Below are 14,657 nucleotides of genomic sequence, written 5' to 3'. Positions count from 1 at the left end.
CTTTACTCTTGATTTGCACTTTGTCCATTACTTGGCATAATTTAACACTTAAGCACTTGTGTTGGTCACTTAATCACCAAAATACTTAGAAATGGCCCAAGGGCACATTTCCCTTTCAATCTCCCCCTTTTTGGTGATTTATGCCAACACAACAAAAGGCAACTAAAATAAGTGCAACATCAATTCAAATGAGAACACAAATTTGCTTTAATTCAAATTTGGCATATTTGTATCATTCTTTGCCACCACTTGGTTTTGTTTTTGCAAATCAACCTCAATTTCCTATCTCTAAGTCAAACATACTTGTTGAGACATAAAGAGAGTTGTTCCAAGAGAAATTGATCAAAGATTTCAAAAACTCCCCCTTTTTCCCATAATCAACCATTCTCCCCACAAGAGGCCAACTTTTGACAAAAGAGACAATAAGAGATTTTTGACAAACCAAAAGCTCTATTCTACTATTTTCAAAATTCTCAAGTGGTAGCTGATCCATTTGTTGCTTTGGCCTTATTTTCTCCCCCTTTGGCATCAAGCACCAAAACGGGATCAATCTTGGCCCTTAAACCCCATTGCCTCACCAAAATCTTCAATTAAGAGTAAAAAGGCAATAAGAGCATGGAGATGAACTTGGAATAAGTTACCCTCTCATCGGAGTGCAGTGGAAGTCTTGCATGGTCCAAGTCCACCTTTTTCCTTTCAATTCACCTTTGAGACTAAATCAAGCAAACTCAAGCACACGGTTAGTCTCAAGGGGTCAAGTTGTAGCATGCCTCCCCCTAAATAAGTGCATCACTTGCAAATGGACTTGTGAGGTTCGGGGATCATGAATACAACTTGAGCACCATTAATAAACACAATATGCATAGAGGAATATGATCAAGGCATAAAACACATGTATGCTATAAATCAATCCAAGTTCCGCGAATCTAAGACATTTAGCTCACTACGCAGCCTGCAAAAGGTCTTCTCATCTAAAGGCTTGGTAAAGATATCAGCTAGCTGGTTCTCGGTGCTAACATAAAACACTTTGATATCCCCCTTTTGCTGGTGGTCTCTCAAAAAGTGATGCCGGATGTCTATGTGCTTTGTGCGGCTGTGTTCAACAGGATTATCCGCCATGCAGATAGCACTCTCATTATCACATAGGAGTGGGACTTTGCTCAGATTGTAGCCAAAGTCTCTGAGGGTTTGCCTCATCCAAAGTAGTTGCGCGCAACACTGTCCTGCGGCAACATACTCGGCCTCAGCGGTGGATAGGGCAACAGAAGTTTGTTTCTTAGAGCTCCATGACACCAGGGACCTTCCTAAGAATTGGCACGTCCCTGATGTACTTTTCCTATCGACCTTACATCCAGCATAATCAGAGTCTGAATATCCAATCAAGTCAAAGGTAGACCCCTTTGGATACCAGATCCCGAAGCAAGGCGTAGCGACTAAATATCTAAGAATTTGCTTCACGGCCACTAAGTGACACTCCCTTGGATCGGATTGAAATCTAGCACACATGCATACATAAGCATAATATCCGGTCTACTAGCACATAAATAAAGTAAAGACCCTATCATAGACCTGTATGCCTTTTGATCAACGGACTTACCTCCTTTGTTGAGGTCGACGTGTCTGTCGGTTCCCATTGGAGTCTTTGCGGGCTTGGCGTCCGTCATCCCAAACCTCTTGAGCACGTCTTGTGTATACTTCGTTTGTGAGATGAAGGTGCCATCCTTGAGTTGCTTCACTTGGAACCCAAGGAAGTAGTTCAACTCGCCCATCATCGACATCTCGAATTTCTGAGTCATCACCCTGCTAAACTCTTCACAAGACTTTTGGTTAGTAGAACCAAATATTATGTCATCGACATAGATTTGGCACACAAAAAGATCACCATCACAAGTCTTAGTGAACAAAGTTGGATCGGCTTTCCCAACCTTGAAAGCATTAGCAATTAAAAAGTCTCTAAGGCATTCATACCATGCTCTTGGGGCTTGCTTAAGTCCATAGAGCGCCTTAGAGAGCTTACACACGTGGTCGGGGTACCGTTCATCCTCGAAGCCAGGGGTTGCTCCACGTACACCTCCTCCTTGATTGGTCCGTTGAGGAAAGCGCTCTTCACATCCATTTGGAACAACCTGAAAGAATGGTGAGCAGCATAGGCTAACAATATGCGAATTGACTCTAGCCTAGCCACAGGAGCAAAAGTCTCCTCAAAGTCCAAACCTGCGACTTGGGCATAACCTTTTGCCACAAGTCGTGCCTTGTTCCTTGTCACCACCCCGTGCTCGTCTTGTTTGTTGCGGAACACCCACTTGGTTCCCACAACGTTTTGCTTGGGACGAGGCACCAGTGTCCAAACTTCATTTCTCTTGAAGTTGTTGAGCTCTTCCTGCAAGGCCAACACCCAGCCCGGATCTAGCAAGGCCTCTTCTACCCTAAAAGGCTCAATAGAAGAGACAAAAGAGTAATGCTCACAAAAATTAACTAATCTAGAGCGAGTAGTTACTCCCTTGCTAATATCACCCAAAATTTGGTCGACGGGATGATTCCTTTGAATCGTCGCTCGAACTTGAGTTGGAGGTGCCGGTTGTGCTTCTTCCTCCATTACATGATCATCTTGTGCCCCCCCTTGATCACATGCCTCCTCTTGATGAACTTGTTCATCGTCTAGAGTTGGGGGATGCACCATTGTTGAGGAAGAAGGTTGATCTTCCTCCTTTTGTTCCAGTGGCCGCACGTCTCCAATCGCCATGGTGCGTATTGCGGCCGTTGGAACGTCTTCTTCATCTACATCATCAAGATCAACAACTTGCTCTCTTGGAGAGCCATTAGTCTCATCAAATACAACGTCGCTAGAGACTTCAACCAAACCCGATGATTTGTTGAAGACCCTATACGCCTTTGTATTTGAGTCATAACCTAACAAAAACCCTTCTACAGCTTTGGGAGCAAACTTAGAATTTCTACCTTTCTTTACTAGAATATAACATTTGCTCCCAAATACACAAAAGTATGAAACATTGGGTTTGTTACCGGTCAGAAGCTCATACGAAGTCTTCTTGAGGAGGCGATGAAGGTACACCCGGTTTATGGCGTGGCAAGCCGTGTTCACGGCTTCCGACCAGAACCGCTCGGGTGTCTTGAATTCTCCAAGCATTGTCCTCGCCATGTCTATGAGCGTCCTGTTCTTCCTCTCTACCACACCGTTTTGCTGTGGTGTGTAGGGAGCAGAGAACTCGTGCTTGATCCCTTCCTCCTCAAGGTACTCCTCCACTTGAAGGTTCTTGAACTCGGACCCGTTGTCGCTCCTTATCTTCTTCACCTTGAGCTCAAACTCATTTTGAGCTCTCCTTAGGAAGCGCTTGAGGGTCCCTTGGGTTTCAGATTTATCCTGCAAAAAGAATACCCAAGTGAAGCGGGGAAAATCATCAACTATAACAAGACCATACTTACTTCCTCCTATGCTTAGATAGGCGACGGGTCCGAAAAGGGCCATATGAAGCAGCTCCAAAGGTCTTGATGTGGTCATCACATTTTTGGTATGATGAGAGCTTCCCACCTGTTTACCTGCTTGACAAGCTGCACAAGGTCTATCTTTTTCGAAGGTTACATTTGTTAGACCTATCACGTGTTCTCCCTTTAGAAGTGTCACACCCGGGTTTCGGGGGCACCAAGACCCGGGCGCGAACATAATCACCAGGTGTGCTGGGACCAAGTCTCACACATATGATGATTCATGGCACAGGATCGAATGTCACATCTTTACTACATAACAGGAGTTCTATACAAAATAAATAAATAATTACATTATAAGGAGACAACGGTCCAGCAACACAAAGTTGACTGGGAGATGACGGCCTAGACCACTCACGAACTCATCGCAGCATCCTCCAAGCGCCTCATCCTGCGGTACCTGTTCTTGACCTGTGGGGGGTGTGAGACAACAAGAGTGAGCTCACATACGTTCATCGCTCAACAAGTTGTGGGGAATAATGTGAATGAACTCGCCAAAGGTGGGAGTTCATGTGAAGTGTAAGGCTTACCAAAGAGGATGGTTAGAGCTGAGCATTGCTTTTAAAGTTGGTCAAAATTTTATTAGCAATTACTAAGTATAAGTAAATACCAACCCAATTAAGTAGTAGAACAAAAGTAACAACATCACCTGTGATGCAATGCATATGACAAATTGAATTTAGTTCCATAAGTTAATCATCAGAGAGTCCTGAGCTGCTCATGACCGTGAGCTCGGCTAGTATACCAGTTTTACACTCTGCAGAGGTGGTACCCTTTACCCACAAGTCATGTTACCCATCCGCCAAGGGATCGCGACTTCCCATACACCTCTACCGAGGAGGCGAGGCAGGGTAACACTACGAGGCCTTTACAAAGTTCCACTAGCTTCAGAAAACCCGCTACAATTTATAGGAAGCTCCAATGCAGGGTTCTTGACTGACCGCCATCGCAGCAAAATCAATCAAGGACCTCCCTACACTGACCACTCCCCTACTGCCCTTGCCCCTTTCGGGTAAGGTAGTCCTCCACTAGCTTTTCTAATTAATCAGCCAAGGGCGTCCATAAACCCTTGTGGTGGCACGTGTTTCTCAAGTTAAGCTCTATGTTCCAATTAACATTAATGATCTTGACATAAACATAAATAGAATAACAAAATAACTGGAACATAGATATGATAAATAATTGTCCCAAATCCATGTAAAACAATAGCAAACTACCCAAGTGATTCAGGGGTAAACAAGGTAATGAGATAAACAATCTAGGGTAACCTATTGGGTCCCATCAAAATTAACCTATGCATGAATAAATGATATCAAAGAACATTATTGGGTAAAAAGTGGTCAAGGGCACAACTTGCCTGGGACTTGAGATTCCAGGTACCAACTTGCTCTTCAGATGACACGTGGCATCACTGCTAAACGTAGCAATACAAACAACATGTATAGGCAAAATTAACATCACACAAAACATAAGAATAAACTGGGTAATAATATTCTACGCTGCGTAACGAGATCGTAGAAACAAGAACCACTAAATTCGAAGCTACGATTATTAAGTTATGAATTTTCGAAATTATTTAGTGCTTAGAATAGATTAATTCAATTGAACAATTTTAATTCAAGTTTCATGGTTAAACAAAGGTACTAGGTGATAATCAATATTAGTACAAAATTATTGCAATTGGAATGACTTAATTTGGAGCTAAAATAAATTTAATATGATTTTTATAAGTTTCTGGATTTATTTGTGTATTGAAAATCAAATTCTAAATTCATTTTCCTGATTTTCCCTGAGCTCTGGACTGGGCACCAATAACAGAAAAACAGAGGGGCCATAATCACAATTACCCTAAGACTCAGGCTTCCCCACAGACAGGACTGCAGGTTGTTTATAGTTAAATAGGAGGTCTCTTTTGCAAAACGCGCAGGTCGAAACGGTATCGGTTAATCTGGCCGCCCGATTTGTATCCTGCGGTTCAGATTAGATCCATAGCTGCCCCAACCGGTATGCGCAGACGGCCGACTGATCCGAGATCTACGACCTAGAAAGTGCCACGCCACCGACATGACCCAGCCATCGGATCGTCCATCCGCGACACAGATTTTATTTTGCGAACAGGTACGAGGTGTTTTGATCGTAGCCGCCCAGGCCAGATCAACGGTCGCGGTTTTTTTCTTCTTCTCCCGACTGAACCCGAGTAGGGGCAGCACGGAAGTGCCCAGGGCGGTGGCGCCATCGCCGGGGTTGTGCGAAATTGAGCTGCGGTGACTAATTCTCTGGTCCAAATGAAGCTATGCATAGTGGGGACCGAGGGGAACTTAACGAAGGTGCTTACCACCGTCAGAAGATGAAGTGGGGGCTCGGCCACAGGGAGGTGCAGACTACAGAGGTGATGGAGTTACGACGAGCAATTGTCGTGCTCCCAGTCGCCCACAACACTAATTCTACCGGTGCCACGCGACGAGGAGGACGAGGCGAACTCAGACGAGGACTACTTACCGAGGTTTTGGCTGCAACCTTCCTTTCCCACAGGGACATGCGATCCATGGCGGCTCCCAAATTCCGATGAAAAATTGCGGCGGGTTCAGAGGTCGTTCCAATCTCACGCCACCATGCCGAGCATCCAAATGGGTCGGTGATTCACCTAGCCCCGCCATGCACGCATATCCGTTGGTGGCTCACGCTCGCCCAGAAGCATGTCAGCAACGATGGCGTGACAGATAAGGGTGGGCAAGGGGGCTTGGCGAGCGCCGAGCGCCATGGCAGAGGAGGTGAGGGGGCCCAAGCTGAGAAAGACATCGGCGTTGGGCAGAGGAGTAGGAGCAGGGCTACCCCCACGCAGGAGCACCCGCGGCGGCAATCCTATTATCCACGGCGCCCTCCCCGCATGCTTGGCGCGGCGCAGGACAAACCCAGGGCTGCAGCGGCCGAGAATTTATAGAAGCAGGGGGGAACAAATCCATGCGGGCGAGGCGAGGGGATCGGCGAACGAACTCCAGGAATCGCGGCGAGCTACAGGCGCGATTCGCGGCGAGGGGTTCGGTGTTCAGTTGGGGAAGGAGCTACTGACAGCAGTGGCCTACCGGTCAGCGGTACAACAAGCTATGGCGCGCACGCGTGGTTGAAGTGAGGGGCTGACGAGTGGGACCCACTCGTCGGTGTCCCTGCGTGTGGAGGGCTGGCGCGAGAAAGCTAATGCGGAGCTGGCCGGTAGGTGTTGGACTGAGAGATTAGGAATTCGGCCCAGCAGGAGGAAAAATTGTTTTCCTTTTTTTTCTTTTATTCATTTCTATTTCTCATTTTTAATTTTCAAATCCACTCTCAAATTTGGTTTGGATCTCAAACACAATTAAATGCACAATCATAAGAACCAGCATGAGATGCTATTATATTTGTGTGTGTATATATATATATACTATTCTATTTTGCAAGTATTTCTAGCTATGTATTTTTTTCACATATGTGATACATAAATAATCCTGAATGTGTGATCAAAGCTAGGAAGTTTAGAAGAACAAAAATATTCATTATATATATATATATATACTTATATTTTGTGAAGAGTAAGGTTCAATATAAACATTACCTTAGGTTGGATATATTCCTTTACATGTATTTTATCTATATAGTTTATTCAACAAGTACCTCTAGTCTTACGATGATTCTTTTCTCCCATCTTTTCTTAGAAAACATTTTTATTTAGTTCCTGAGATGAATTTTCTCTAGATCCCAAAAATAAGGTTTTAGGGTGTTACAAGAAGTTTGTGAAGGTTCTTCATCCCCACATGTGCTAAACGGCGATGCCACAACCAGCCCATGCTAGTCTTAGCAATTAAGCATGCATCTAGACCGGCCTCCTCTTTAGCAAAATCAACTAAGTAGAGTTTGTCGTCTAATACACCCTTAAAAGCTAATGAACCATCAATCATTCTAAAGACGGACACATCTACATTTGTGAATAAGCAATTATATCCCATATTACAAAGTTGACTAACAGACAACAAGTTATGTCCAAGCGACTCAACTAAAAATACATTAGAAATGGAGTGCTCGGATGAAATAGCAATTTTTCCTAACTCTTTCACCTTGCCTTGATTCCCGTCATCGAATATGATTGAGTCTTGGAAATCTTTGTTCTTGACGTAGGAGGTGAACATCTTCTTCTCCCCCGTCATGTGGTTTGTGCATATATCCACAAACCAAAAGTGAGTGCTCACATTATTTTATCCCAAATTTCTCAGAATAAGATATAATATATTAATATTGATCCGAATACCAATGAATAACGTCAACAACAAATTGCCAATGTCACACTCGTAGCAAATGCAAAGTCGGTGTCCCCCCACATTTTTAGACAGAGATTGACAGAAAAGTAAGAACTAAGCTGAGCTACCTCAATAATATCAACTTCTCCGGTTAAAAATATAAATACCCTGAACAATCACAAATATAATCCCTACAGTAAACATCTGAACACTTTCCTCTCATCACAAATGTAGATCATTCCAACATAATTATTCACAATTATTCATGCACCTGATTCTTAATTCTGTGCATCATAATTATCTATGTCTGTACTTTGATTTGTAACTTCTATTGAATTTCAACTCTAGTCTACCATAACTTTCACTCAAGACTTATAATTATTCACATGTATAAACTTTGATTTATGACTTCTAATGAATTTAACTCTAATCTACCTTAAACTTGTTTGGGACTATCTATAAAAATATATTACCTTACACGGAGTAAGTATGTGCAAGAAGATTTGACACGATAATGGTCGAAGTCAGAAGTTGATATAAATGACAGACCTAGATGAAATTATATCTATGACATAAGCAAAAAAGATATTTTGTGAAACGAGACAGCACAAGCATGAGGCGTAGAAAAACCACCAATCCAGATAATAACATAAGCCAATCCCTTAGCACAACACAACGCAAGATTAATCGTATGTCAAGCAACAAATTTCAAGCATTCGCTCCATCCAACAGGGACTAATCGATAACGGTTGACCCATTTTTCACGCCCAAAAGGTTGGCCCATTTTTCACTTCTAATCAGAGTTCAGTTCAGTCCCAAGAACTCGTACTCTGACCACCACCATAGCCGCCGCCGCCGCTGCCACCGCCACCATAGGCACCACCGTATCCTGATGATCCCCCATATCCACCACCACCACCTCCTCCGTAGGAACCACCACCATATCCTCCACCACTGCCCCTATCTCGCCGGAAATCACGGCCACCAAATCTGGCACTGCTACCTTGTCTGCGGTTTCTACCACCTCCACCTCCGTAGGCTGATCGGGCAGCGTATCCCTCAAGCCACTTAGGAACCTCCTGGTTGGCCTCTTTCATGAGATCACTCAACGGCCTTGCAAGCGTAGTGTTGCTCTCGTTGAAGAATGCAGTCGCAAGACCAGATTTCCCAGCACGTCCAGTCCTTCCAATCCGATGAACATAGTCATCTATATCATTAGGGAGGTCAAAATTAATCACATGGGCAACATGTGGTATGTCAAGACCACGAGCAGCAACATCAGTCGCCACAAGGATGGGAGTTGCTCCGCTCTTGAAGGACCTAAGGGCATGCTCCCTTTCCTGTATAAAGAACAAACAGTGCTATGGTCAACCAAATATCTCAAGGAATCACGAACATTAGGATTACATAATAGCCATAGAATTAAAACAAATACAGCTGTCCATGTGGATGAAAAGTGAATTTCTTATCTAAATATGCAACTCATTATCTTTCTGCTCATGAATTGTACTGGAACGATTAATTCTCAATCCAGGAGCACCAAAGAAAACAGTGTTTTTTTTTGGTAAATGAAATAAAAGGGCCATAAGATGTGTTCTTTTGTATTCCAATTGCTAGATGTAATCAACACCGTAATAACACTGTCCAATAAAAATAACAATTTAAATTTCAAATGTACACATCAATGGCACCTTTTAACGTACTGAAGAAACATAAAAAATGCAAACTTGAGAGTTTGAGTTTACTTATTGGATGCTCAGATTTTGATTTTTGAGCTTTATTCATTTAGCAGATACATAATAATGTCAAAAAAACATAGGTAACAAAATTGCTTCTGATATATGTACTCTTTTCTAATGATATTACATTAATAACAAATCAAATTGCACAATCGATTACTCATATTATTATCTTACAAAAATATGATTAAAACAAATCCAATTTGCACTATACACTATTCTATCTTAAGCATGCACTTGTGCTATTAGTAACCATGAAACCTCCAATCTACCTGTTGTGTCCTGTCTCCATGAATGCTAGTTGCAGGAAATCCATTTCTAAAAAGCCAGTCCTCCAGGGCATCAGCCCCCCTCTTTGTCTCCACAAAGACCAATGTAAGAGCGTGCTGCATCCAACAAAAAAAAAGATAAAGTGTCATGAAAACTGTGAACAAGTTAGGAAATGACAAGATACAAAATAGTAGAAACTTTCAACCCAATCAGGTTCGACTTAGGAACATAACAAATCCTGAAAAATATAGGACCTTTCCATGTGTGCCATTAGCCTTTTGTGCATGCAGAAGATCCATGAGGTAGCTTCGTTTGTCTGAATCGAGGACAAACTCCACCCTCTGAACAATCAAATCGGTGCTTGAACCAACTCTCCCAACAGCAAGAAAGATGTAATCAGCAAGGAAATCTGCGGCCATCCTCTGCACAACAATATATGAACTATTCAGCATACAATTTTTATAAAACTAAACTATTCTACAGCAAACAACTTGTGATAAAGATCCTATAATAGCAGAAATAAACAGTCTCTAATGAGTAAGTAAAAATCCTCATTCCACAAAATGCTTTAGCAAACACTACTACATAGTAATTCAGTCCATACGAAAAAAAAACCTCGACCTGCAGGGGGTAACCAAGTTCATATAGACTATAGTCCGCGTATTTGAGGCATGGCCATCATACCATTTTCCGCTACCATCAATCAACTGTGTTGCACTTCTCCAAGACAAAATAAAGCACGATAGTACTAGAGAAGTTTTGGAAGTATATGGGAGAGGTAAATAAGGACAGAATGTATGTTCATTTTCTTTACAGCTTCTTCATAACAAAAGATTTATGTAGAAAATGAAAAGGAACACATATTTTCGACAAAAGCCTACATTTATGGTGGCCCTTACATAGTTGTGAAACTCAGCAAATGCAAAAATAGCCTCCATAGCTCTAAAACAATTAGTCAGACCCCAATTCAAAAAACACACTATGCCAGAAATAGAAAAAAAAATAGGGTCCATCTTCCATAAATTGACAATTTTCTGATTAAACCATGATTGATCGCATTAGAGCTGACCATTAACACATTTTTTGTGTATCAAGTACACAATCATGTTGATGAAAGAAATCACAAGATAAACAACTACACATGCACTCATACAGTGTAGACACTGCATATCGATTAGTTGCTTCAAGTGCATGAAACCATAACAATAGACACAACAGAATACATGACATTTACTTGAAGGGTGAAACAAAAACAGGAAAGAAACAAACCTGTATCTCTTTTGGGAATGTTGCACTGAACAACATTGTCTGCCTCTCACCACGTTGAGGCATGTCCATGCCCTCAACAATTTTACGTATCTGTGGCTCAAAACCCATATCAAGCATCCGATCAGCTTCATCAAGAGCTAAATACTTTATCATTTGAAGTGAGACTCTAGCCCTCTCCAACAGATCCATCAAGCGACCAGGAGTTGCCACCAGGATTTCCACACCTCTCTCTAACTCCCTCAGCTGCAATGTTTCAAGAAATACATTAAAATACGATGATTTTCACAATGCATAAGTGCTATAGACCAAAATTCTATAACTCAATGGCACCACAACATTTTTATACATAAAAATAATGATTGGATTAATGATTCAAGACATGTTTGCTTTCATATCCAGATATCTATATACTTTGTGGCAAGGAGACTAGCAAAAGAGTACTCAGTATCTAATTTTGTTACACCAGAACAACCAGTGTTGACTCTCCAATAGCAATTTGAGAGTCAAGGCAACTTTTTCTTCCTTGAGGTACAATACAGCTGCAGTATTTTACACTAAGTGCCATATAAATTTCACTTTATTCTTACAGTAGAATACGAATGTAAAAAATAAAGTTTACAGCAGTAGATATTCCAAAGTGGAAAAACATCATTGATAATTTAAACTGGAAGGAACCACAATAATTACCAAACATAAAATAGGTGAAGATATAGGCAGCAATTAAAATACCAGGAATCACAATAGAAACACATCAACAACAAAATGGGTACCTGGTTAGTTATTGGTGCGCCACCATATGCAACCACAACTCTGACACCAGTCTGGTATGCAAACTTCCTTGCTTCTTCATGGATCTAAGACATCAATAGTTAGAAGAGAAAACAGTAAAAATCAGAAAGATTTAAAGAAAGCACTACTGAATAAATGTTTATTGGTTTGACATACTTGGACTGAAAGCTCACGAGTGGGTGATAAGATCAGAGCTAGAGGGCAAGCGGTCCTTGTACTCCGTGACCTCTGGTGTGGCTTTGGTGACTTCAAGATCCCACTGATGATTGGAAAACAGAATGCGGCGGTTTTTCCGGATCCAGTCTGTGCGCAGGCCATGAGATCCCGCCCAGCAATGGAGATTGGGATGGCGTAACGCTGCACTGGTGTTGGTTTCACATACTTGCACCTCCGGATATTGTCATTCAATGCATCACCCAAATCAATCTCTGCAAATGTGTTGACTGGTGCAGGCACATCATGGCCACTGGTCTCAACAGGGATGTCTTCATAGGCATCAAAATTGATGCCAGTATTCTCCTGGCCGTCGAAATCAATTTCTTCAGCCTCGGCTTTCGCAAACGGATCTGGCTCCCGGTCTCTGCGGTCCCAACCACCAGGACGGGAGTTCCAAGCACCACGGCCCCCGCCTCCGCCACCATGGCCCTGGCGAGGAGCACCAATGCTGCCACCACCACCACCACCATTCACAATGCCAGCCCAGCGAGGGCCACCAACAGCAGCACCCTGACCAGAAGGTTGTGCAGCAGCCAATGGCAGTGGTCCACCTTGTGCTGGTGCTACTAAGCCTGCTTGAGCTTCAACAGCAGCACCAGCTGAGCGGCCACGAAGATGTGGAGGCACGTAGGAGCTGCGCGTAGGGCGCGAGGTGCTATGAGTTGCAACAGAGCCATTAGCAGCAGCAGTCGCGGGCGCCGATTCCTCGGCGTTCGCAACTGAGTCAGCCCATGAAGATCGCATAATTAGCACGAGCCACTTGATGGAGATTTCCCCCTGGCGGATTTAACCTGAAACATAATTTTGAGGCAAATTGTAGCTAAAGGGGCAAGTGAACCGCAGAAAACAAATAAGCATACAGTAGAATTTAGCCAATAAAAAACAGTACAGAAATCTAAAATCCAGTATGATTTTTGCGCTTAAGCCAAGAAAGGGGCGGAACCAGTAAAGGACATGTCTAAAAACAGTGTACACCCAATAACTTCTGCAAAAAAAATCGAAACTTGTAGGCGCAAGACATGTATACACTAGTAGTAGATCAGATCCGAATACAAATATCCAAATAGCTGATATTAGGGTTTGGGTTCTCGTTTCGCACAGCAGGAAGAGAAGAGAAGGGGTAAGCATGCCTAGTGGGTGCTCTTTGGCGGCGAAGGGAGCGGCGAAGACCTGGGAATCTGCGAGGGGACGGAGGCGGGGGCGGCGGCCAGTCGTGGCCACGAGAGAGACGAACTTGTCGCAGCTCGCAGGTTGGGGGCTTGGGGTGAACGGGAAAGGAAAGCGAGACAGAGGTGAACGAAGAGGCCTCGCTTATCTATCTTGTGGAAAGTATTCATCCAGCATATATGCCCAGAACGGCCCACGAATCATATGCAGACAGACTGTCAGCCCATCACCACGTGACATGGTACCATTTTTTTTTCTTCTTCTCTTCTATAGCTTCTCGTAACAACGGGCCAACACCTATGTTTGCTTTACAGAAAACTAGCAAATATGCTATATTTTACCCTCTCTGTAAAATATAAAGGTTATATTTTATTTTATGATGACAACAAGTGACAATGTCCTATTAAATCTCTATCAAATTAAAATACAATCTTAACAAAATTTTTAACTTCTACCGTAAAGCACAAAGATTACACGTAAATAAATCATAGCTTTATTTTGCATACTATATATGTGATGTTACAATTAAATATCGAGTTCTACGAGTTCATTGAAAATGCATAGAAACCTACGATTCTAATATCGTATTAAAGTTGGCAAAAAAATTAATAACATTTCCTAATGACTATCATAAAAGACCTCCCTCTCAAGTTTTCTCATACAGCCCTCGTCGAGGGTTTGCGACATAATCTATGCATGGATTTAGAAAAAAGTGTCTGCCTTTTGAGCAATCCCTCATTTGTATGTATGAGTGTCTGGCTTCTATAATCCTAAAAATCATCCTTTCGATCTTAGTTTCATAGGAACAAGTAAAAAAGGTTTTGAAATAGAATCATATGATATTTAGGCAACCGTTTCTAGACAACCAAACATGCCCTTAGAGATTTAGACATCCTTTGGAACAAAGGATAAATTCCTAAATCCTGCGTTTTTTCTGTGTTTTTTAACTAATTCACGTGTACCAAAGAAGCCCTTATGCATTTTTGGACTCAATGTAAGATAACATCCTATGTCCTGTTTTTGCGTTGGTGTTTTTTTTTCTATAAATTGTGATCAAATGATCTGCCCTCTTATAGTGTCCTGACCCTCCTTTTAACTCTACAAGTTAGATGCATATACATTGCTACGTTTTTCATTTATGCTAAGTATAGAGTATAAAACACATAGACATGTTTGTTCTATTGGCTAGGTGGGTGCAGATATAGGCTTGGAGCCAACAACCATGATTTGAATCCCTGTGCGCGTATAATTTTAGTTTTTTATCATTTAAATACAAGGGAGCAGGGTGACACACGACGACCATTGAACGATGGTGCTTTATAGTAGTATAGAAGGATGTTAGGAAAACAATATAGACCGATCACCAGAAAAAATAGCGACCAAGCCTAGTCGACTATACCCTGAGCTATCGGTAACTTATCTCTATCTCTACATGCAT

At 42.3% G+C, this 14,657-nt stretch overlaps 1 protein-coding gene across 3 annotated transcripts; it reads right to left on the bottom strand.

The window, feature by feature from the left end:
* Window positions 1-8,342: 8,342 nt before the first annotated feature.
* LOC100279527 (putative DEAD-box ATP-dependent RNA helicase family protein) lies at window positions 8,343-13,456 on the bottom strand. Of its 3 annotated transcripts, none has more exons than XM_008669575.4 (7): window positions 13,183-13,456; window positions 11,993-12,843; window positions 11,818-11,901; window positions 11,048-11,290; window positions 10,033-10,200; window positions 9,781-9,894; window positions 8,363-9,109 (listed from the first exon to the last, which is right to left on the bottom strand). In XM_008669575.4, the coding sequence occupies exons 2-7, from the start codon at window positions 12,794-12,796 to the stop codon at window positions 8,579-8,581; spliced, it is 1,944 nt and encodes a 647-aa protein (XP_008667797.1). In that variant the 5' UTR covers window positions 12,797-12,843; window positions 13,183-13,456; the 3' UTR covers window positions 8,363-8,578. The 3 variants fall into 3 exon arrangements, with proteins under 3 accessions (NP_001347914.1, XP_008667797.1, XP_008667798.1); XM_008669576.3 differs by having other exon boundaries at window positions 13,223-13,391; NM_001360985.1 differs by having other exon boundaries at window positions 8,343-9,109; window positions 11,993-13,328.
* Between the last annotated feature and the right edge of the window lie 1,201 nt (window positions 13,457-14,657).

The sequence above is a fragment of the Zea mays genome, chromosome 2 (assembly GCF_902167145.1).
Source record: "Zea mays cultivar B73 chromosome 2, Zm-B73-REFERENCE-NAM-5.0, whole genome shotgun sequence".
Taxonomy (NCBI): Eukaryota; Viridiplantae; Streptophyta; class Magnoliopsida; order Poales; family Poaceae; genus Zea; species Zea mays.
This window is presented reverse-complemented; position numbering and strand designations above follow the sequence as displayed.